At 38.8% G+C, this 25,180-nt stretch overlaps 1 protein-coding gene across 2 annotated transcripts; it reads right to left on the bottom strand.

The window, feature by feature from the left end:
* Positions 1-461: 461 nt before the first annotated feature.
* On the bottom strand, positions 462-25,089 carry LOC132559503 (protein Tob1-like). 2 transcript variants are annotated; one of them, XM_060224129.1, is made up of 2 exons: positions 24,990-25,089; positions 462-6,394 (listed from the first exon to the last, which is right to left on the bottom strand). In XM_060224129.1, exon 2 carries the CDS (start codon positions 6,272-6,274, stop codon positions 4,979-4,981), a length of 1,296 nt encoding a protein of 431 aa, XP_060080112.1. In that variant the 5' UTR covers positions 6,275-6,394; positions 24,990-25,089; the 3' UTR covers positions 462-4,978. The 2 variants fall into 2 exon arrangements, with proteins under 2 accessions (XP_060080112.1, XP_060080113.1); XM_060224130.1 differs by lacking the exon at positions 24,990-25,089 and adding an exon at positions 24,610-24,648.
* Positions 25,090-25,180: the final 91 nt, after the last annotated feature.

The raw sequence follows: 25,180 nt of genomic DNA, 5'->3' as shown, positions 1-25,180 counted from the left end.
GAGGACTAAGAGTCGACAATGTCCGTACAGCTCGGCGGTCAGTCGAAGACTAAGAGTCGACATTGTCCGTATAGTTCGGCGGTCAGTCTAGGACTAGGAGTCGACAATGTCCGTATAGTTCGGCGGTCAGTCGAGGACTAAGAGTCGACAATGTCCGTACAGCTCGGCAGTCAGTCGAGGACTAAGGGTCGACAAGGTCCGTATAGCTCGGCGGTCAGTCGAGGACTAGGAATCGACAATGTCCGTATAGCTCGGCGGTCAGTCGAGAACTAAAAGTCGACAATGTCCATACAGCTCGGCGGTCAGTCGAGGACTAGGAATCGACAATGTCCGTATAGTTCGGCGGTCAGTCTAAGACTAGGAGTCGTCAATTTCCGTATAGTTCGGCGGTCAGTCGAGGACTAAAAGGCGACAATGTCCGTACAGCTCGGCGGTCAGTCGAGGACTAGGAATGTGTCCGTATAGATCGGCGGTCAGCCGTGGACTAAAAGTCGACAATGTCCGTACAGCTCGGCGGTCAGTCGAGGACTAAGAGTCGACAATGTCCGTACAGCTCGGCGGTCAGTCGAAGACTAAGAGTCGACATTGTCCGTATAGTTCGGCGGTCAGTCTAGGACTAGGAGTCGACAATGTCCGTATAGTTCGGCGGTCAGTCGAGGACTAAGAGTCGACAATGTCCGTACAGCTCGGCAGTCAGTCGAGGACTAAGGGTCGACAAGGTCCGTATAGCTCGGCGGTCAGTCGAGGACTAAAGGTCGACAAGGTCCGTACAGCTCGGCGGTCAGTCGAGGACTAAGGATCGACAAGGTCCGTATAGTTCGGCGGTCAGTCTAAGACTAGGAGTCGTCAATTTCCGTATAGTTCGGCGGTCAGTCTAGGACTAGGAGTCGACAATGTCCGTATAGTTCGGCGGTCAGTCGAGGACTAAGAGTCGACAATGTCCGTACAGCTCGGCAGTCAGTCGAGGACTAAGGGTCGACAAGGTCCGTATAGCTCGGCGGTCAGTCGAGGACTAAGGGTCGACAAGGTCCGTACAGCTCGGCGGTCAGTCGAGGACTAAGGATCGACAAGGTCCGTATAGTTCGGCGGTCAGTCTAAGACTAGGAGTCGTCAATTTCCGTATAGTTCGGCGGTCAGTCGAGGACTAAAAGGCGACAATGTCCGTACAGCTCGGCGGTCAGTCGAGGACTGAAAGTCGACAAGGTCCGTACAGCTCGGCGGTCAGTCCAGGACTCTGAGTTGACTTAGTCTGAGAACAGTTCAGCGGTCAGTCGAGAACAGGAGTGGGTAATGTTCAGGTAACCCAAATATCCGTCGATGACTTGGACAGGATGGTAGATACAAATATTTCTGAACAAAATTAGCATGCAGACGGGACTAAGTTTTTTTTTCTTAATGATAGAGGGGAAATGTACATAAATGATTGATCAACAGCGTCATAGCTAACGTCGACATGGTGTGTCGTCGAGCGTGTAGGACTACTGAAACACGTGTTTTAAAACCAGGTGACAATATGTTCTCATTTACCTGGCACGTACTACCTGTATATACCTGACACATATAGAGTTATGAAACAGTTTTAACACGTGACTGACATTCTCATTTCTCATACAAGAACAATAACATCCGAAAAATAACCACAATCCTACCACGATGTGTTCAAAACGACGATTTTCATTGGCTGTGATAATCAACCAATCGTTAAAAAAACTGCAGCATAGAATACAGGTATCTACTAGTCATGGGAGTTTTAAATTCTACGTTTAAAACTGCTACTGACCCAGTGAGAGCGGTATCAACAGGTTAACACTATGTAATGTGTACATACATCAATAGTCTGATAACAAGTATTGCTTCGCCATCGCCTTCAGTGAAACCTTAAGATAATTCGTGAAATAAATTTCGCCGAATTTCTGCATGAAAAAAATGCTGGCATTTACACCTTACTATCATAACAAAATAGATTTGATATAACAATTGATGACTATACTATGAAGGTTAGCATTATTATTTCACGTGCATTACAATAAAATTAAGACTAGGACCGTTTCTCATAAAACTTACTTCAGGCGCTAAAATAAGACATATCAATACCAAAAGGATTTGTCACAGCTGAATTAGAAGTAAAATGGAGACACTGAGTGTAACCATGGTAGCAGTTTGAAGGATCCATGTCCTTATGTCTTCTAACTGTAAGACACAGAAATTTCTGCAAATAGATTTTGTATATTTGTCTTATTTTACAGTTGATAGCAAAAATATCAAAATAGTGAAGTTGTCTGGTAAAATATTCAACCTAATTATACAGCATAAATCAGCATTGACATTAACGGTCTTCCATCAGAATACATACTCTACAATTCTACACAAATACATAATGCAAGAGGAATGATTCCGAAAACTATCAAATATGATCACAAAATGAATGGAAAAGTCAATGATTTTCTAGTGAAAGTTTCAAATTCATGATTAAAAAACTATCTAATATTGCTTTTTACAAAAAGCCATGTTGAAAGTAGTTTCAACGTTCATATTATATGCGGTAACCGTCTCCTTAATAAGCGAATACCTAGCCCTGATAAAAAAACTATTCACCCATAATGTGTGGGAAGATCTGTACGAATGTCTAAACAATTCTTCTTCCCTTAAGTATTGCACATGTACCTATCATGATAAAATGACACAAGATGATATTTATTAAATAAACGCGTCTTCAGATGAACTAAAACTAAAAATAATAACTATACATGTTTATAGTTAAAAATATACTTTACAAAAACATGTACGATCTTATGCTCACATCATACAACGTAGAAAAGATATATTTTATATATGTACTATATATATATATAATAGATGTAAACGATATAATTGATGTAGGAATCAGAAAACCACCTGCATACCCAGTTATATAAATATATACACGTGATTGTAGAAACAGTAAGAATATATATATCTTCCTATACAACTGCAGACCAACATCCACATATTTATGGGAATATTAAAATATTGCGACAAATTGACTAGATAATGTTATGTACATACTAATGCGTGACAATTCCAATCCTGTGCTGGATTTAAAAAACGAGAACGGACGCAATGGTAACCCTTACTAAGACACTACAGGGGCAGCTTGCCGTCCGCGGTCAAGATACTACAGGGACAGCTCGCCGCTGCCGTGGTCTAGACAGTATAGGGACAGCTTGCCGAACCATCCTCCATGACCGATAGGTCGCGCCGTCTAGACACTTTAGTGATAGACCGCCGTCCGCGATCTAGACAGTAAAGGGACAGGTCGGTAAGTCATCGTCCATGGCCGAAAAGGGTCGCGCCTACTAGACATTAAAGGGATACCACGCCTTCCGTAGTCTAGATCATATAGGGATAGCTCGCCGATTGCGCTAGACAGCATAGGGACTGTTAGCCGACAACAATAGACAGTGGTATCTAGACAATGTAGGGACATTTCGCCGCCCGCCGTCGAGACAGAGACAGCTCGCTGAACATCCTCCAAGGCTGGTGAATCGCACCGCTTATACATTGATAGCTCGGTCCCTTTATACACTACAAGGATATATCGCCGACCATCCCTAAAGTCAGTAGATTGCGCTTTCAATATATTACAGGGTATAGCTCATCGACTGCTCTTAAGAGCTAATAGCTGCCACTCTCTGGACAGAGCTCAAATAGAGTCGAGAGCTCGCGCCTATAAGGACACTACAAAAATAGCTCGCAAACCGCCGTCTAAAGTCAATCGCTTGCGCCCTCTATACACTACAGGGAAAGCTTTTTGACCACATATTGGTTTTAAATTCAATATTTTCAACTATCCTCCAGAAATTATAACAAATTCAAGAAAATCAAGACACTTAGCTATGACAGGTGATAAAAAGACTTCCCTTTTGGAAAATATGCTTTGGAGTCTAGACAATTGCGCTTGTCTGTTACCGAATGGCTTGGTATCAATCTTACTATTACATACACTCGTTAATATTTTAGACAATGTATCCTAATTGTGTAATTTTACCAGCTCTACGAATAAATTGACACCAGATGGAGCCTTACACCCATACGATCATATAGAAGATGGCGCCATCTGGCGAGCAGTTTACAGATTTGTGTGAATACCTATAGATGATCAATTTTGACATAATATAACAAACGTGTAGGATAGAAACTCCCCAATCTAATTATGGACGTATGTCACGTGTCTGTAAAACGAGCGAGTAACTCCGGCCGTGTAGCAAAGTTACAAAAATAGTTAAATCAGATAGAAAGTTTATATCTAACAATGGTCATTGTCAACAGCATAATACAAACACTTTAATCAATATATCAACGTTTCTTATTCTCACCTCCTAATTGTTCACATGGCGACACTTTGGTCTGTGGAACACAAGTTAGTCCTGACCTGATCATTCGCAATGTGTTTAAATCACGTAACGTCATCACTATGTGCGTTTAAGAAATGGTGATGTAATAACACACAGCCTTGTTGAAACGCACAGATGATGTTAAGGATTTCAATTCTACTTTCAAAAACATTGTGACGCAAATAAATCATCCTCTTTGTAGAACAGCGTTGATCCAAAGGGACTAATAGGTTAATTTTCTCTCTCGGAATATGGTTCCTGTCGTCAATATTTTCTAATTTGGAATTAGAAACGAGCTTTTACACAGACTAGTCTTCTATAAATCTTTGTTGAACACAGGCCATTGCACGTGTTGTCTTGATCCAACCAATGGAATCATGTGGTTTAGTGAACACAGTTTAAATATAATAATTACTACATCAATGATATAAGATATATCCATAAAAATAAAAATTCTTGCTCTCTTCAGAAGCAGAAAACATTAACTTGGCCTTTCACTTCCATTAGCCCAAATATTTTGGCATTCCTGGAATACATTCTATCACACAGTGTCCATGGCGCCCGGTGATCAGTTCTATCACCTAGTTAGCCTTGGCATTGAGTACTCAGTTGGCTAGTAACATGTGGGGATACTGGCTAGAGTACGACACGGTGTTGAGGTTCAAACCTTCGATGAAAGACTTGTGGCTCTCTGGCGATGCCGCCGCAGAGCCGACAGGAGACGGAAGTGGGCCCGGAAGCAGTTCCCCAAGACTTCCAAATGACGGGACATGATGTGTGACTGGTGAAGAATTGTGATAAAGCTCTCCGGAAAGTGCTGAAGGAGCTGCATGATGTTGTGGAGATCTCAGAGAAGAGTGCTGCTGGTGCATCTGTTGTTGTTGCTGCTGCTGTTGTTGTTGTTGCTGCTGCTGCTGCTGTTGTTGATGATGATGTAGTTGCTGAATTTGCTGATGTTGTTGCTGTTGTTGCGTCATGAATACCCTCTGCTGTTGGTCTATATAGAATTCAACTCGTGGATCCCTAGGAGACAGGGATCGCGGCCGCTGCGGGGAATTGTAACTAGCGGTCTGTAACCCTGCTGCTGATCTCTGACGGAAATAGTTTCCAAACTCTGTCGGCGAGAGACGAGTTGGTCGTTTGGCTTGAGTCTTTAGCTTTGTTGAACCAAATTTTGTTTGGGCAAATGTAGAGGCTGTGAACTGTGTTGGGACCCTGTCCTGTTTGGGTACATAAGCAGGCAGTGGACTTTTGGCTGATGTTGGAGCGGGTGCAGAGGGCACTGTACCGATATTAGTACCGCCTACACTGCCTCCAATGGACGATGTTGAATTAAAGAGGGCACACGAAGGCGACGTGGATGTACTATTTGGCCAGCCATTGGACGACGTAGGTGAAGAAGGAGACAAACCTCCTGGGGATAAATTCATGCTCCCGAAAGATGACGACAAGTTGTCAATAGGTTTGAAGCATTGCGCGTCGGGATTGAAGCTCCTGCCAGCCGCCGCCTGAACCTCGCGATCCGCCTTCTCAGTGCTGTCCTCATCCCGTCGCTCGCTGTAAAGGATTTTGACGGGGCCTTTCTCCCCGATCTTGTAAGACACCTCGCATGGATCAATCCACAGGATCAGCTCAGCAGGAAGATAGGACTGTACTTCGGTAAGGTCAAGGCCACATTCATAGATGGCTTTGATAATAACGGGGTCAACCTTCTCTCCGTTTACTCTAACACAACGATAACCTGTCCCTTTGATAGGTTTTTCAGGGTACCAATGTCCTTCAAATTTACCCTTCAAACCTTTCTCCAATTCCTCTGCCAACAAGTCCACTCGTCGCCGTGGCAACTTGCTGTATAGATAAGATATGACAAAGTTGAGTGCTACAGAAATTTCGACGTGCATCTTGTCAGGTACGACTGATGCTGAGGTCTCTAGACTGACCTTAAAGCTGGGGCGATCAATCAATAGCTCGGAATCCTTAATAAACCTTCTCTGTTTATAATGTCGTAGATCCAAAGCAACCTGTAACGAAACAACACAATATTAGACTACAGTAAAGGTCATGCAAGCCGCCGGGGTCTAATACTCATCTCTACCATTTCACACTAGAGACCTTTAGTCACGTCATAAGCCTCCTATTAACGTTTCATACACAAACATAACATTTAATGCATATACAGGTTTTCAAGGAACTTGATAATCACGCTAATGAATTCACATTAAATAACAGTTGCTATTTAAGAATAACAACATTTACACCTGTGTGTCCATGATAAAATTAATAGTGCAACATTGATTTCGCTTCGTGCATAACTACTTTATAATTGGTTTTGTTAGATATACTTTCTATGGCAGCGAGAAAAGAAATATGTGTCCTTGTCACATCTGCAGTAACCACATTCTACACAACTCGTGGTTTGTCGACGTAACACTTCTTTACCTTTATCAGAGTAAAACCCACCGACCTCAGTCAGTTATGGATGTCCAATAACACACATGATCAGATATCGAACTTTAATCTACCAGAAGAATTACTTGGTATATAATTTCATGTTCACACCACAGATCACAGCTAGTTTTACAAAACAATACCGAACTTGTTCAAAAATCATGCGATGATGGTAAAGATTTGACAATTTCAAGTACGCTTTGTCTCATAATAACAATAACTATGCTAATGAGAGAAGAGGTTTTCGGGGCAACATTGCTAAGAAAAAGAAAGAATAATGTTCCTATTCATTTAACACATTATATTAATACCCCGAGCTATAACGTAATATATATATAGTGTGTAATATCGCACATGCATAGCATAAGGTGATAGACTGTTCATACCTGTTACAATATGTTATTAAGTACGATAATATTGCAATGTGCTAAACTGTTCACGTTAATCACAATGTGTTATACTGTTCATGTATATAACAATGTGTTATACTGTTCATGTATATAACAACGTGATAACCTGTATATGTATCATACAATGCGTTGTACTGTTCACGTGTATGACAAAGTGATGTACTGCATATATGTATTACAATGTATCATGTTGTTCGCGTATATCACAAATGTCATATACTGTACATGTATAATATAATGTGTAATAATATTCCCGTGTATTACATAAAGGTTGCACAATGAGTGGTTGTAGTATATGGTGTTTCTGTTACTCCAGTTTGTTATTTTTCAAAAGTTAAAAATAGCGTTAGCGAGTATTTTTGCAACATTTGGAAAATAACTAACGAGAGTGAAAGAAATACCCTAAATACCAACCACGAGTTTGTGTGATCTGATTACCACATTAAAAAGCTATGCTGAAATTAACCTGTTTTGTACCTAAGTGTATTTCGTTACGTCATCCCTTGGGGCGTTATAATAAAGCCTTTAGTGAAACACCGCTAAGTGACATGCAAAACTGACAATTTCAGAAAATTTATTATCATAACTAGGCATACATTTTTTACAAAATTTAATAAATAATCAGGAAATGCTAAAAATATATTATAATGTGTTATAATATTCACGTATATTATAATGTGTTATAATGTTCACGTATATTATAATGTGTTATAACGTTCACGTATATTATAATGTGTTATAATGTTCACGTATATCATAATGTGTTATAATATTCACGTATATTATAATGTGTTATAATGTTCACGTATATTATAATGTGTTATAATGTTCACGTATATCATAATGTGTTATAATATTCACGTATATTATAATGTGTTATAATTTTCACGTATATTATAATGTGTTATAACGTTCACGTATATTATAATGTGTTATAATGTTCACGTATATTATAATGTGTTATAATGTTCACGTATATTATAATGTGTTATAACGTTCACGTATAATATAATGTGTTATAATGTTCACGTATATTATAATGTGTTATAACGTTCATGTATATTATAATGTGTTATAATGTTCACGTATATCATAATGTGTTATAATGTTCACGTATATTATAATGTGTTATAATGTTCACGTATAATATAATGTGTTATAACGTTCACGTATAATATAATGTGTTATAATGTTCACGTATATTATAATGTGTTATAATGTTCACGTATATTATAATGTGTTATAATGTTCACGTATAATATAATGTGTTATAATGTTCACGTATAATATAATGTGTTATAATGTTCACGTATATTATAATGTGTTATAACGTTCACGTATAATGTAATGTGTTATAATGTTCACGTATATTATAATGTGTTATAATATTCACGTATAATATAATGTGTTATAACGTTCACGTATATTATAATGTGTTATAATGTTCACGTATAATATAATGTGTTATAATATTCACGTATAATATAATGTGTTATAACGTTCACGTATATTATAATGTGTTATAATATTCACGTATAATATAATGTGTTATAACGTTCACGTATATTATAATGTGTTATAATGTTCAGGTATATTATAATGTGTTATAATATTCACGTATAATATAATGTGTTATAATGTTCACGTATATTATAATGTGTTATAATGTTCACGTATATCATAATGTGTTATAATGTTCACGTATATTATAATGTGTTATAACGTTCACGTATATTATAATGTGTTATAATGTTCACGTATATTATAATGTGTTATAATGTTCACGTATATTATGATGTGTTATAATGTTCACGTATATTATAATGTGTTATAATGTTCACGTATATTATGATGTGTTATAATGTTCATGTATATCATAATGTGTTATAATGTTCACGTATATTATAATGTGTTATAATGTTCACGTATAATATAATGTGTTATAATGTTCACGTATATTATGATGTGTTATAATGTTCACGTATATTATAATGTGTTATAATGTTCACGTATATTATAATGTGTTATAATGTTCACGTATAATATAATGTGTTATAATGTTCACGTATAATATAATGTGTTATAATGTTCACGTATAATATAATGTGTTATAATGTTCACGTATATTATGATGTGTTATAATGTTCACGTATATTATAATGTGTTATAATGTTCACGTATATTATAATGTGTTATAATGTTCACGTATAATATAATGTGTTATAATGTTCACGTATAATATAATGTGTTATAATGTTCACGTATATTATAATGTGTTATAATGTTCACGTATATCATAATGTGTTATAATGTTCACGTATATTATAATGTGTTATAATGTTCACGTATAATATAATGTGTTATAATGTTCACGTATATTATGATGTGTTATAATGTTCACGTATAATATAATGTCACCCTGTCAAAGAATAATGTAGTGTGCTGTTAGTATGATGCACATGTGCATATTACAATGTGTGATACCGCACATATGTATCACATTGTTATATTGTACTTATGTATACATTTGCACTTCTCTGTACCATGCATATATTGTATAGATCACTGAAAAATATAATATTCATATTTAAATCTCACATTACTGATATATCTTATTCATTATACCAATTTATCATCCAAGCATGAATGAAGTTGCGTGTTAAGAAAAAGGTTGTATTCCAACATTTAGTTATTGGGTAAGAATCACTTAAACAACTGTTTTTATCCCAAATTCGAGAAAACCAGAAATGTACATTAGAATAACATTGACTGAAAACCTACTTATTCAACTTTCCGATGACACATCGGTTGGTCAAAACTTCAAAAGTCGTATCATTAATGGTAACCAAATTAATGAACTCCTGTATTTCACTGGCAACAATGTTATAAACATATTATATACGATATCGAATAACATATCAATAGACCTCGTGTGTTGAAGTTCCATATTGCCTCGAAATAATGTTAACTTTGCAAACCTAAGTTATACTGTTAGCAAGAAAAACCAGGCCATCTTAAGTTTTCATGAAACGAAAGGAAAGCGCACGTACATTTTAAAATAAAATTCTCCATTCAATGTCACGAGTGCGGATGCGTTATTTAAACAAGATAAGGCTTCGTCGATATTATTTCATTTACGGTTACAAGCTGACAACAAGCATGGCAGTGTTGTGACATGCACTAGCGGTAAAATGTATGTGATAATATCGAGCCATTCTGCCGTTCCTCTCCTTCCCACTCTATCATGTAAAAACCCCTGTGCTTAGGAAAGATAAGCTGATTTGCTGTTGTAATTAAGGTCTTTAATTGAATATTATGTTGCTTCGTGCAAAAGAATAAGGTAATCACTGTGGGTAGCTTTAGGCGTGTTGCACATGCCGAACATGGCAGCCTAGATCGACGATATGATAAAAACAGAGTTCACATGCAATTAGTTTAGATATTTCAAAATTTCGTAATAACTACCTAATGGAGTGCTGAAGGCAATGCAACAGAACGAATTTGGAGATAAAAAAAAAGGAGAACAGAGTTTCTATGTAAACGTCTCCATAGTCACGCTAACTGAAAACAGAGTAAGCTCGATGACGTCAATGGAAATATCAATATTAGAAACAGCTTCCTAGTGAAACGCCTCCAAACAAAAACTATCTCCTGGAGCACTTCACAGAACAGGTAGGAAAAAAACTGAGCACTTCACAGAACAGGTAGGAAAAAAACTATCTCCCGGAGCACTTCACAGAACAGAAAAGTATCTCTCCGATTTAAGCACAACATCATAAAATACTAGAAGATGAGTAGACACCGCCTGTAGCCGGCCGATGCCACCATTGACACACCTGGATGGCCGAAGACCACCTGTACATAACTGTTTGTTTCTTAAAACTAATTGTTCACACAAACACCACCTTTAATTTCATGGTACAGTTAAATTTCATCCCTAACCTATACACTAGGCGAGCGACAGGTACGCGCATACGTGCTTTTCTCTTCCTCTTGTAATCGGATAGTAGTAATGCCAAAAACATGCTACCTTTAGACTTCCACGGTCGCATGCGTGTTGTAATTCAGTTGTAGAACACCATTATCACAAACTCTATCTTCTCCAACAACAGGCTGGGGTTTAAAAACAATACATTATTGATACTGCGTTATAGTAACTCTACCCTACAGAGACTTTAATAGGGCGTCAGATAAGACAGCAGAGTTCCCTGTAATCTAACTCGAGACATTTGACATAGTTCTAATTTAAGAGTTTCCGCAATGTTTTCAGTCATGGTTTTGAAGGAAGTTTGGACGTGTGGAAATTAATTTTGATTTTTAACCATAATCACATTGCTGTAAACCAAAATGAAGTGAATAAAATAACCGGTGGTGATTATTTATATCCAATTACACCATGGCATACTAACTTTACTGGAAGCATGTCGTGTATATTGAATCTACATAATCGTGTACATAACCGGAATTACAAGTTGACACTCTGATGTCGTGTTCACCCTGCGGCCTCTGCGCCTTTCTGCTCGAAACTAGTTCAGTAAGTCAGAGGCACTTAACATCCTGCTTTACTTTTACATCATCATGATATTCCCATTTGACCTTTGTGACTTAATAATGACGTCATCTGAAATTTAATGACCTTGACCTTTTTACAACTGTGGAATTTTTGTAAGTGAATTGGTTATTAATTCTATAGACTTGAGGTTTTAAACATTTATAGCAATTTAGGGCAATTTACCACTACGCTAGAACGCACGTTGCACGATTGCTTTTCACTCCAGTATCTGGAAACGACGTCAGCTCATTGCCACCTACGCATTCAGCGTTTATTTTACTCAGGAGACGTGTGGTAGTGAGGTACAGATGATCGTTCGTTGACAACAAACATGTGTCTATGACAAAGATATAACATATAAAGGGTTTAGTAGAATTTCTAAAATGCTCCTTTCCACTGTTGTGTGATTCGCTGTACACCTACGAAGCCATTTTGCTACCATTGAATAATTCATTGACAGGACTAGAGGCGGTATATTAAACTAACCCTTCTCCGCAACAGACATACATCAAGGCCTAAGGACGTTAGGCGTCCAGTTCTCCAATAAAACCTTATTCCTGGCTGATCGGCTTTCTGTTGGACGTGGGCAGGCACCTAACAGTGTTAAACGCCGGTCACACAGACCATTCTACAGGTTGTCGGCCCGCGGAGCATTTGTATTTCTTTCATGCATGCAAGTCCGCATTTACTAGCGCCATTCGATAATCGATAGACTTCCGCTTCCGCCGGATACTCCGGTAACCGCGGGGCGTCAAGGAGGTGAAGCTCGGAATTTGCAATTCACGTTGCGATGATACAGCACGCGCGCAATAGTGTAGCATGTTGTCTAAACGTGCACAACTTGCTTATCATAATGCTTCATTTCAGGAATTGGGTACTATTATAGAAAGTGATGTTGGCTGTAGTCAAATGTTCCTATCTGTTATCTTTTGTCGAACGTTCCCGTTTCTGTAGTCCTTTGATATATCTAGCCGAATGTTCCTGTCTCCTTTAGCATATTTAGTCGAATACCACCACCCCATATCCTTGATTATGGTTATTTTAGCGTATGTCACTGTCTCTTCGTTATCTGTTGTTTTAAGTTGAATGTCCTTGTCTCCTTTGTTATATTAAGACGAATGTCCCTGTTCCTTCTATGTCTGTGACGAATGTTGCTATATATTGTCTTCTCTTTTTTTGTGGCGAATGTTATTGTCATCTTTGTTGCCTGAAGTCTAATGCCCCTGTTTTTTTTGGTAGTTGTCGAATGCCCCTGTTTTTTGGTAGTAGTCGAATGCCCCTGTTTTTGGTAGTAGTCGAATGGCCCTGTTTTTTGGTAGTTGTCAAATGCCCCTGTTTTTTGGTAGTAGTCGAATGCCCCTGTTTTTGGTAGTAGTCGAATGCCCCTCTTTTTTGGTAGCTGTCAAATGCCCCTGTTTTTTGGTAGTAGTCGAATGCCCCTGTTTTTGGTAGTAGTCGAATGCCCCTGTTTTTGGTAGTAGTCGAATGCCCCAGTTTTTTGGTAGCTGTCAAATGCCCCTGTTTTTTGGTAGTAGTCGAATGCCCCTGTTTTTGGTAGTAGTCGAATGCCCCTGTTTTTTGGTAGTTGTCAAATGCCCCTGTTTTTTGGTAGTAGTCGAATGCCCCTGTTTTTGGTAGTAGTCGAATGCCCCTGTTTTTTTGTAGTTGTCAAATGCCCCTGTTTTTTGGTAGTAGTCGAATGCCCCCGTTTTTGGTAGTAGTCGAATGCCCCTGTTTTTTTTGTAGTAGTCGAATGCCCCTGTTTTTTGGTAGTAGTCGAATGCCCCTGTTTTTGGTAGTAGTCGAATGCCCATGTTTTTGGTAGTAGTCGAATAGTAGTCGAATGCCCCTGTTTTTTGGTAGTAGTCGAATGCCCCTCTTTTTTGGTAGTAGTCGAATGCCCCTCCTTTTTGGTAGTAGTCGAATGCCCCTGTTTTTTGGTAATATTCGAATGCCCATGTTTTTGGTAGTAGTCGAATGAATGCCCATGTTTTTGCTAGTAGTCGAATGCCCATGTTTTTGGTAGTAGACGAATGCCCATGTTTTTGGTAGTAGTCGAATGCCCATGTTTTTGGTAGTAGTCGAATGTGCTTGTCTCCTTTGTTGTAGTCTAATGTTTACTTTGATTGACATCCTTGTGAGTTCTTTACGCTTGCTGAACTCATTTGACGACGACTGAGGTTGGATCACGTGTTAGGCATTACATCTGTACGTCCTGTAAGTAGGTTATGTCACACTGGCAGACCGATCAACGGTCACAAAATCGATACAAGACAAAATCTTCCTCGATTAAAACATATCTCATCAAAACAAAACGACGCTGGCGTTGTTTGAAATGTCTAAAACATTGATAAGATATCTTGGTGGTAAAAATGAAGTAGTGACGCAATTCTCTGAGATTGGGTCAAAAATAGACCTCTGTAACAGACATTTCCTAATTTCAATAACGAGAAATGCATTTCAGTGTCCGATGCTGAAGCATGTGATGACTAGAAATCGATACAGAACAACCGAGGCAAAAATACTTGGGTAAGGATGATCGTGGTCAGTAACAGGAACACACGAAAACAACCGTTTACAACCGTTTAGAATCTACGTTATCAAAATATAGACACAGCAAGTACAAATGTATCCTTGCTCACACTACTGTTGACACAATAAGTCTACCGTAAACTACCTCTTACTACAGGAAGTCTACCATGTCTCGTGTCACCTGTTGACACAATAGGTTTACCGTAAACTATCTCTTACCACAGGAAGTCTACCACGTCTCGTGCCACCTGACGACACAATAAGTCTATCGTAAACTACCTATTAAGACAGGAAGTCTACCACGTCTCGTGTCACCTGACGACACAATAAGTCTACCGTAAACTACCTATTAACACAGGAAGCCTACCACGTCCCGTGTCACCTGTTGACATAATAGGTTTACCGTAAACTACCTATTAACACAGGAAGCCTACCACGTCTCGTGTCACCTGACGACACAATAAGTCTACCTTTCATTACCTCTTACCACAATAAGTCTACCTTTCATTACCTCTTAACACAATAAGTCTACCGTAAACTACCTATTAACACAGGAAGCCTACCACATCATGTCACCTGTTGACCAAAGTCAAAGAAGTCTATCACATCTCACATTATATGTTGACACAAGAAGTCTATCGCTCCTCATGTAACCTGTTTTTGCGTAATTTATATGATAACACATGCGCACAAAACACCGTCGACTGTAAACAAAAATGGCTTCCCGTCTGAATCGGTCGCGACAATGTTGGATATTAATGGCACTTATTTTGTAATTCTGCTTTGACTAAGAGGTATCAAATAACATTTCCCATACCATAACAAAAATCCGATGCTAAAAAACTAGATTTACTTACTGTATCACTGCTGTCACTGTCATTTCTGCCCGTCATCACGTGTTCGTGTTTACAAAAAGAACTACCTCGTTTTCAAAACAATAACATAACGTTATCACCGCTAAATCTGGGAGTGGTTTTCCGAACCAAAGAAGTGGTCAAATTGGACATTGAAAATCGACTGTGAATATCGGGATAGCCAAGACACGTAAATGTATAAAACACGTACAATCAATAACAAAATTCATGTTTTGCTGTGATGTCACGTGAAGTTCTTATGAGGAGTTCTCACTAGCAAAGCTGTATATCAAGGTTAGTATAATTCCACGATTACTACAAGATACCAGTCACGTGTACCCAATTTCACAGCAGAATTTTATACATTTTTTGTGGGAGGAGAAGATCAATGTCCGATGTATCTGTTGTTGAGGGCAGGATTATCACATACAGCCAGATGGTATAGATGATGAGGTATAACAACTAGGGATGATTATCTATTATTTAGTATTGCCCTATACACACGATAACGTAATTCACACATTGTAACGTAGTAACTGTTGTCAATACCTTACCCAATCTATCGTACCTCCCGCGGTCAAATGAGATTACTGTGGGTTTAAAATGAAACCGTCCAACTCATAACGAAATGTTAAAATAGCTGATGATTCAGGAATTGAATTTCTCTAGCTCATCCTATGATAAGTAATTAATCTACTGTTTAGTCAAAATAATCATCCGCCCACCACCTGCTATCGATCCTCAACATCCATGAGCGAAGGCAACAATAACAGTGGAGCGGTACTCTACCCTGACACAGGGATAATATCAATAAATATTTATATTTGATATCACAGTTTTATGGTCAGGAATAAAAACATCTTACAAGGATGAAATAATACATTACAACGCATTGAATAAAACGGTATTTCTTTTCATAGCGATCAATTTTAATCTCTATTACTGTAATTTAGCGGATGTTGATTCTGGAAGTATTTCCGAAACGTCAGATGATTGGTGACCACTCATGCCATGACGAAATACCAACAGGATGTACATATGAAGAACGAAAACTGAAATAACATCGAAGAATCCAAATAACTTTTATATTTAGGTTCCAAACACATACAGATACACCAGACCACCTATAGAATAAGTACACGTATGTACAGACTTCACGTCAAGTAGGTGCGCTAAGAGATGTAACCGCTACACACGAACTTGTTGTATGTGTACTCGGTTTTACCAATACCGTAAATTCAAATGTGGAAGGCAAGAAAACTGCTAACTTCATCCAAATCCTAGATTCCATCCCTTCAATATACACTAATAACCACAGAGTCGCCCAGTAGGGGAGCAATCCGTACAGTTATGCTTTGGTTTTTACCTTAAGCCGTAATGACAGTAGACTGATCGTGGGTGTGTGAAACCACAAGGATAGAAAACTCAGGTGTGGAAATTCAAGTATGGCTAACCCTTCCTTAAGCACCTGGAAGTGTTAATCTCGGAAAGTCATTTGGTACAAATGTTATGAATACTCTCTGAAAATTCAAAGGAACGTCAGAATAATTCTGACTATATCTTTATGAATGAACATATTCAGAAAATATTCAGAAAAAACAAGGAGAGTGTTGGACATCGTGGTTACATCCCCAGTAGATTCAGAACTACTGAGAGGGTAGGACATAGTGGTAACATCCCCAGCAGATTCAGTGCTACTGAGGGTGTTGGACCTCGTGGTAGCAACCCAAGTAGATTCAGTGCTACTGAGAGTGTAGGACATCGTGGTAACATCCCCAGTAGATTCAGTACTACTGAAAGGGTAGGACATCGTGGTAACATCCCCAGTAGATTCAATACCACTGAGGGTGTTGGACATCGTGGTAACATCCCCAGTAGATTCAGTGCTACTGAGAGTGTTGGACATCGTGTTAACATCCCCAGTAGATTCAGTACCATTGAGGGTGTTGGACATCGTGGTAACATCCCCAGTAGATTCAGTACCATTGAGGGTGTTGGACATCGTGGTAACATCCCCAGTAGATCCAGTACTACTGAGAGGGTAGGACATCGTGGTAACATCCCCAGTAGATTCAGTACTACTGAAAGGGTAGGACATCGTGGTAACATCCCCAGTAGGTTTAGTACTACTGAGAGTGTTGGACATCGTGGTAGCATCCCAAGTAGATTCAGTACTACTGAGGGTGTTGGACCTCGTGGTAGCATCCCAAGTAGATTCAGTGCTACTGAGAGTGTAGGACATCGTGGTAACATCCCCAGTAGATTCAATACCATTGAGGGTGTTGGACATCGTGGTAACATCCCCAGTAGATTCAGTGCTACTGAGAGTGTTGGACATCGTGGTAACATCCCCAGTAGATTCAGTACCATTGAGGGTGTTGGACATCGTGGTAACATCCCCAGTAGATTCAGTACTACTGAGAGGGTAGGACATCGTGGTAACATCCCCAGTAGATTCAGTACTACTGAAAGGGTAGGACATCGTGGTAACATCCCCAGTAGATTTAGTACTACTGAGAGTGTTGGACATCGTGGTAGCATCCCAAGTAGATTCAGTACTACTGAGAGTGTTGGACATCGTGGTAGCATCCCAAGTAGATTCAGTGCTACTGATAGTGTTGGACATCGTGGTAACATCACCATTCAGTAGACACTGTGTTTATATCTCTACAGGAATCATAACGTATAACGTATTGTATCATGAACAGTGTTCGCAATATAGAAAGTTGAAACAAACCAATACGGAGAAATGAATCAAATTCGTCAAAACATATCACAATATATCTTAATGGCATTAAAACAATTCACAAAAAATACAAAATGGTATGAACTCATTCTAACAAACGATATTATCATACGGAATCATCTACCATATTATGCAAATATCACTTTTAAAAAATCCTAATAAGATGAAAGAATTCAACTGAACACCAGCATGACGGCAAAATGAACAAAAGGTCGAAGTAATAATAAAACTATTATTCAAACCTTCAACTATGCCTTAAATTTATTCATCTAAACATACCTTTGCTATTGAAAACATTTGAAGAAACTGACGTCATCAGATTATCATTATACATTGATAGAACATTCAAAACCTGTATACATTCAATACATCACAAAAGATTGCACAAAGACATGCACGTGATTAGCTCCTTTCAAAATAAACTTCGAAGAGCCAATTAAACTGCATCACACGGCTGTTTCGTTCTTCTAGGATATTGTCAGTAATGCTAAGGGCTTAAACAATGAAACCTAGGAGATAGATAAGAGAAATTAAAATTGGTCGAAAGAAAATGGATAGATCACTAACCCCTTAAACATGTTCCAGATTACTTTCTATCGACTGATGCGTTTCATAATAAGGATAATTAAGTTTTTTGTTCATCATTCGCTTGTTACAAAGTGTAATCCAGTCGGAGAGTTCCAGTAAGGGGCCTGTACTCCTTAATTACAGATATGCGCTAGGGAGAAGTGAATTAGAATACACTGACCATCAACATCAAGTCTAATGGATAGGCTGTATTCAAATTACACATGTCATCAACCACTTGTCTGAACGGCCAATGGCACCGGAAGAATGTTCAATCACAACAGCGGGTCCAAGATTGATTCCGAAAGCATCAACAAAGATCTCAAACCGCTACTTGTAATTCAATGAAACACCGAGTCAAAGGTAATCAATTTCACCAAGTTAAAACCCACTGATAAGTAAGTGAGGCCGATGTCAGCTTCGGAATATCGGGATACATGCCAGAACCAAGTAACTGGACGGAATAGAGCGGCTAGGCAGTTCGTGTTGTCGATATGTGTGAATAGTTCAATGGACTGGGCATGTAAAATGTGTATTCACATCCTATGAGTTGGTGTTTACAAGTTACACGACCTACATCTGACCTTGTACTCCTTGTTGTGGATGTTGGGGCACACACAATAGGTATCTAACAAGAGCAATGTACCAAATATAACACAAACAACAACACTGTTTAGTGTCACGTCTATCACAGGAATTCAAATTTAGGTTATTCCGTTACTTCTCAAAAGTTACAAATATACTTTAAATGATTCATATACCAATGTTTACTGTAAGAAACCTTTCGTAAAACAGCTAATGGCACGATACTATTACAAGTGAAGAGCCTGCCGTTGGAGATCAAATATATAATCTACAACAAGTGTTAAAAATACTTTATACACACCAGTGGAAAGTTTCAAGACTAAAGTCGTATTAATTTGAACAAGCGTTTTCTGTATTCAACATGTTGACATAAATATTTAGCATAACACCTCGACAACGTTTACTTATGAAATGTGTACGTTAGATCCCTGAGCATCACCAACCAGTCCTAGAAGGACGAAACAGCTGTATAGTGTAGCATCACCAACCAGTCCTAGAAGGACGAAACAGCTGTATAGTGTAGCATCACCAACCAGTCCTAGAAGGACGAAACAGCTGTATGGTGATGCTACACCAACCAGTCCTAGAAGGACGAAATAGCTGTATGGTGATGCTACACCAACCAGTCCTAGAAGGACGAAACAGTTGTATGGTGTAGCATTACCAACCAGTCCTAGAAGGACGAAACATCTGTATGGTGTAGCATCACCAACCAGTCCTAGAAGGACGAAACATCTGTATGGTGTAGCATCACCAACCAGTCCTAGAAGGACGCAATAGCTGTATGGTGATGCTACACCAACCAGTCCTAGAAGGACGAAACATCTGTATGGTGTAGCATCACCAACCAGTCCTTAAAGGACGAAACAGCTGTATGGTGTAGCATCACCAACCAATCCTAGAAGGTGTAGCATCACCAACCAGAAACAGCTGTATGGTGTAGCATCACCAACCAGTCCTAGAAGGACGCAATAGCTGTATGGTGATGCTACACCAACCAGTCCTAGAAGGACGAAACATCTGTATGGTGTAGCATCACCAACCAGTCCTTAAAGGACGAAACAGCTGTATGGTGTAGCATCACCAACCAATCCTAGAAGGGCGAAACAGCTGTATGGTGTAGCATCACCAACCAGTCCTAGAAGGACGAATTAGCTGTATGGTGCAGCATCACCAACCAGTCCTAGAAGGACGAAATATCTGTATGGTGTAGCATCACCAACCAGTCCTAGAAGGACGAAACATCTGTATGGTGTAGCATCACCAACTAGTCCTAGAAGGACGAAACATCTGTATGGTGTAGCATCACCAACCAGTCCTAGAAGGACGCAATAGCTGTATGGTGCAGCATCACCAACCAGTCTACACCAACCAGTCCTAGAAGGACGAAACATCTGTATGGTGTAGCATCACCAACCAGTCCTATAAGGACGAAACATCTGTATGGTGTAGCATCACCAACTAGTCCTAGAAGGACGAAACAGCTGTATGGTGTAGCATCACCAACCAGTCCTAGAAGGACGAAACAGCTGTATGGTGTAGCATCACCAACTAGTCCTAGAAGGACGAAACATCTGTATGGTGTAGCATCACCAACCAGTCCTATAAGGACGAAACATCTGTATGGTGTAGCATCACCAACTAGTCCTAGAAGGACGAAACAGCTGTATGGTGTAGCATCACCAACCAGTCCTAGAAGGACGAAACATCTGTATGGTGTATCATCATCAAACAGTCCTAGAAGGACGAAATAGCTGTATGGTGTAGAATCACCAACTAGTCCTAGAAGGACGAAACAGCTGTATGGTGTAGAATCACCAACTAGTCCTAGAAGGACGAAACAGCTGTATAAACAGTATTATTTGTTATTTGGCTCTACTCTTTCTAATTCTAATTTAAAAAAATTCTCCTATGTGTTTTTGAACAAATGCTTTGTCTCGATAACAAACTTAATCCAGTGGATCTGTACCTCGTTATACACGAATTAAAGCATGTTCATGTCATTGTTCACTTCTAAATAAATCATACACAATTTGTTAAAAACTTACAAAAAGTGCTTGTGAAAAGATTCTGCTATTTTGCTGTTTGTTTTTCAGAAATAAGAACGAACGGTAAACATATACCCATTAGTGCACCTGACCTGGTCATTACTGATTGGAAACCCGGTTTTATTTCAGTAGAAGAGTACGAAGGTAAGTACATTGTACATGCTATTATCCATCATCAAGCTGACATATCATAAAATATTGTTATTGTGTTGATGTACATTAAGTAACACAATGACCTCTCCATTAGTAAACTCTGTGGTGACACACTCTTATCCTCAATGTTGGTACTCAATGTAGTTATTTGTGCAGCATCTTGTTCCACATATTATGCAGCTGACTGTGAATAAAATATCAAACCTTAAAGCCTTAGTTTACCATGTTTTGAATATCTGGACCACGTGTGTTTCTCGTGCTCACGGGGTCATGCTGGTTATGATGAAATGATAAAGAGTATGCTATCTGTGTAGGCAGTACTTACCTGTATATAGGGGCCACGGGGTAAGTATGCACATTATTAGTGCGTAGTATACACATTGTACAGTATATAACCCACAATAAGGTCCGACATTATTACAACACCATACAGTATATAACCCACAACCAGGTCCGACAGTATTACAACACCATACAGTATATAACCCACAATCAGGTCCGACAGTATTACAACACCATACAGTATATAACCCACAACCAGGTCCGACAGTATTACAACACCATACAGTATATAACCCACAATCAGGTCCGACAGTATTACATCACCATACAGTATATAACCCACAACCAGGACAGTATTACAACACCATACAGTATATAACCCACAATCAGGTCCGACAGTATTACAACACCATACAGTATATAACCCACAGCAGGACAGTATTACAACACCATACAGTATATAACCCACAATCAGGTCCGACATTATTACAACACCATACAGTATATAACCCACAATCAGGTCCGACAGTATTACAACACCATACAGTATATAACCCACAATCAGGTCCGACAGTATTACAACACTATACAGTATATAACCCACAACCAGGACAGTATTACATCACCATACAGTATATAACCCACAATAAGGTCCGACAGTATTACAACACCATACAGTATATAACCCACAATCAGGTCCGACAGTATTACAACACCATACAGTATATAACCCACCATCAGGTCCGACATTATTACAACACTATACAGTATATATAACCTACAACCAGGTCCGACAGTATTACAACACCATACAGTATATAACCCACCATCAGGTCCCACAGTATTACATCACCATACAGTATATAACCCATAATCAGATCCGACAGTATTACAACACCATACAGTATATAACCCACAACCAGGTCCGACAGTATTACAACACCATACAGCATATAACCCACAATCAGGTCCGACAGTATTACAACACCATACAGCATATAACCCACAATCAGGTCCGACAGTATTACAACACCATACAGTATATAACCCACAACCAGGACAGTATTACAACACCATACAGTATATAACCCACAACCAGGTCCGACAGTATTACAACACCATACAGTATATAACCCACAACCAGGACAGTATTACAACACCATACAGTATATAACCCACAATCAGGTCCGACAGTATTACAACACCATACAGTATATAACCCACAATCAGGTCCGACATTATTACAACACTATACAGTATATATAACCTACAACCAGGTCCGACAGTATTACAACACCATACAGTATATAACCCACAATCAGGTCCGACAGTATTACAACACCATACAGTATATAACCCACAATCAGGTCCGACATTATTACAACACCATACAGTATATAACCCACAATCAGGTCCGACAGTATTACAACACCATACAGTATATAACCCACAATCAGGTCCGACAGTATTACAACACCATACAGTATATAACCCACAATCAGGTCCGACAGTATTACAACACCATACAGTATATAACCCACCATCAGGTCCGACAGTATTACAACACCATACAGTATATAACCCACAACCAGGACAGTATTACAACACCATACAGTATATAACCCACAATCAGGTCCGACATTATTACAACACCATACAGTATATAACCCACAACCAGGACAGTATTACATCACCATACAGTATATAACCCACAATCAGGTCCGACAGTATTACAACACCATACAGTATATAACCCACAATCAGGTCCGACAGTATTACAACACCATACAGTATATAACCCACAATCAGGTCTGACAGTATTACAACACTATTCAATGTGCGAATTGTTTTAATTAAAACTAATATTTTTCATAAGCACGTTATTATGATGCATTTCACATTAACCACTAAACCAGTATTCTTAGTAATAACATATAAACTACAATGAAGGAAGGTATTTATTGAAGTCTTTCATATATCGTATATTACAACCGTCTCTAGCTTTAGGCCACGCATTGATTGCTTATAAACCTTTTCCTCTACGGTGTATCCCATTTAACAAAGACTAGAAACGACAAAAGCAGGGTGATTATATTTACAGAAAGATCCATCACAAGTATGTTTATGATGCTGTGAATATCATCATCTGTCACTTGTGTATCACAGTGGACGCTGTGAAATAAGGTTGGATAGTATTGATTCAGTGATAATTACTAGTGGTTCGCTCATAAACCTGACCCCTATTCATCGTCAATACTAGGGCTTGGCTTACGTCAGCAAAAGTAAGGCCAGCTGTCGTACTAGTAGCTTGAATAGAATGGGAAATAATAAACGTTATGGTTTCTATACCGATAAACAATGAAGTTAATTACAATTCTAATTTCTCCATCAATCTTAGCATGTCAAAATTCGTGTATAATTGTCAGATATTACGTTGATGAATCGGTAGCTCCTCGCACACATATCCTTATACTTGGTGCTGAAAATTATCACAATAAATTTGATGTATATTCTAATAACAGTGAAAATGTTTCATTTTAAACTTCATTGAAAGTATGTACATTACAATATTTGTAAGTATTTCAAGACTGTCAATATCAGTTGAAATAACCAATATTAAACGTCTTATCTAATACACAAACAAGCAGACAACGGAACCATACCAAGTCAAGGTCTAGACACCCACTAATAGATATAGAAGGAAACTTCATCGTATTTCTAGATAAAAGATCAATTTCACCTGCTCTCTTTATCCAAAGATACCACCACTGACAGAACACACACCTGAGATCAGCTGTCCAGGAAAACCCTGACCACTTCCTGGTGAAACGCACATCAGCTGAAGTAACCTTATAGACTGCCTGTAGGCAAACCATGTACTGTAGCAGACGGGGCGACGTATTTTGTGAAATAAAATATTATTAATGATGATTCATATCGATACAGAACAGATTGAACCCATCCACAAAGACAATGGTATTTAGCGTTGTTTACATAGACCATGTGATGAAGATAAGGCTACAGTCACTGTCAGAGTAATGAGTAAACAAATGCCATACCTGTTGCTGTTCCAGCACTAAATATGCCCTAGGTACACTCCACAGCAACAAACGTGTTCGTCCCGAGACGAGAAAGATAGGCCAGTGTTAAATATAGCAGGGAATGACGCAGGCCATACGTAATGCGAACGGCTCTCACCATAGCTCACGAGACGTAAACACCAGCATAGGGCCGACTCTACTTACAAATAAGTGAATGCCAGTTGTACAGCATTTAACAGAAATAGAGGAGGTCGAGTCTTTCTATCGATTGAGTAAGCACTGTCGTTCTACTGTTATGAAAATCACGAACATACAATCTCAGGGCTTGACCATATGTTGCTCATAAACAATACTGCTAGAATGACAGTTACAATTGATGACATGCAGTTAAAACTCACCTGGTTGGTAAATTTCCTCCATACATCCACGTTAAAACATAGGAAGAATTAGAGTAGTTGGTAAAAAAATATAAAATAAATATCTATGTACAAAATGTGTCTGTTACTGGTCCATGGTTCTGTCTATCTTTACGCTCGAGCCGTGGTTCCCTATACTATAAATACGGGGCTCATCCATATTCATGAGCTCG

This window comes from Ylistrum balloti, unplaced genomic scaffold, assembly GCF_031769215.1.
Source record: "Ylistrum balloti isolate Yb309-2 unplaced genomic scaffold, AGI_CSIRO_Ybal_v1 Utg370928, whole genome shotgun sequence".
NCBI classification, from domain to species: domain Eukaryota; kingdom Metazoa; phylum Mollusca; class Bivalvia; order Pectinida; family Pectinidae; genus Ylistrum; species Ylistrum balloti.
This window is presented reverse-complemented; position numbering and strand designations above follow the sequence as displayed.

What these genes read in the sequence shown, in the direction of transcription:
- LOC132559503 (XM_060224129.1), bottom strand. Translation starts at nt 6,274, where the DNA reads ATGCACGTCGAAATTTCTGTAGCACTCAACTTTGTCATATCTTATCTA.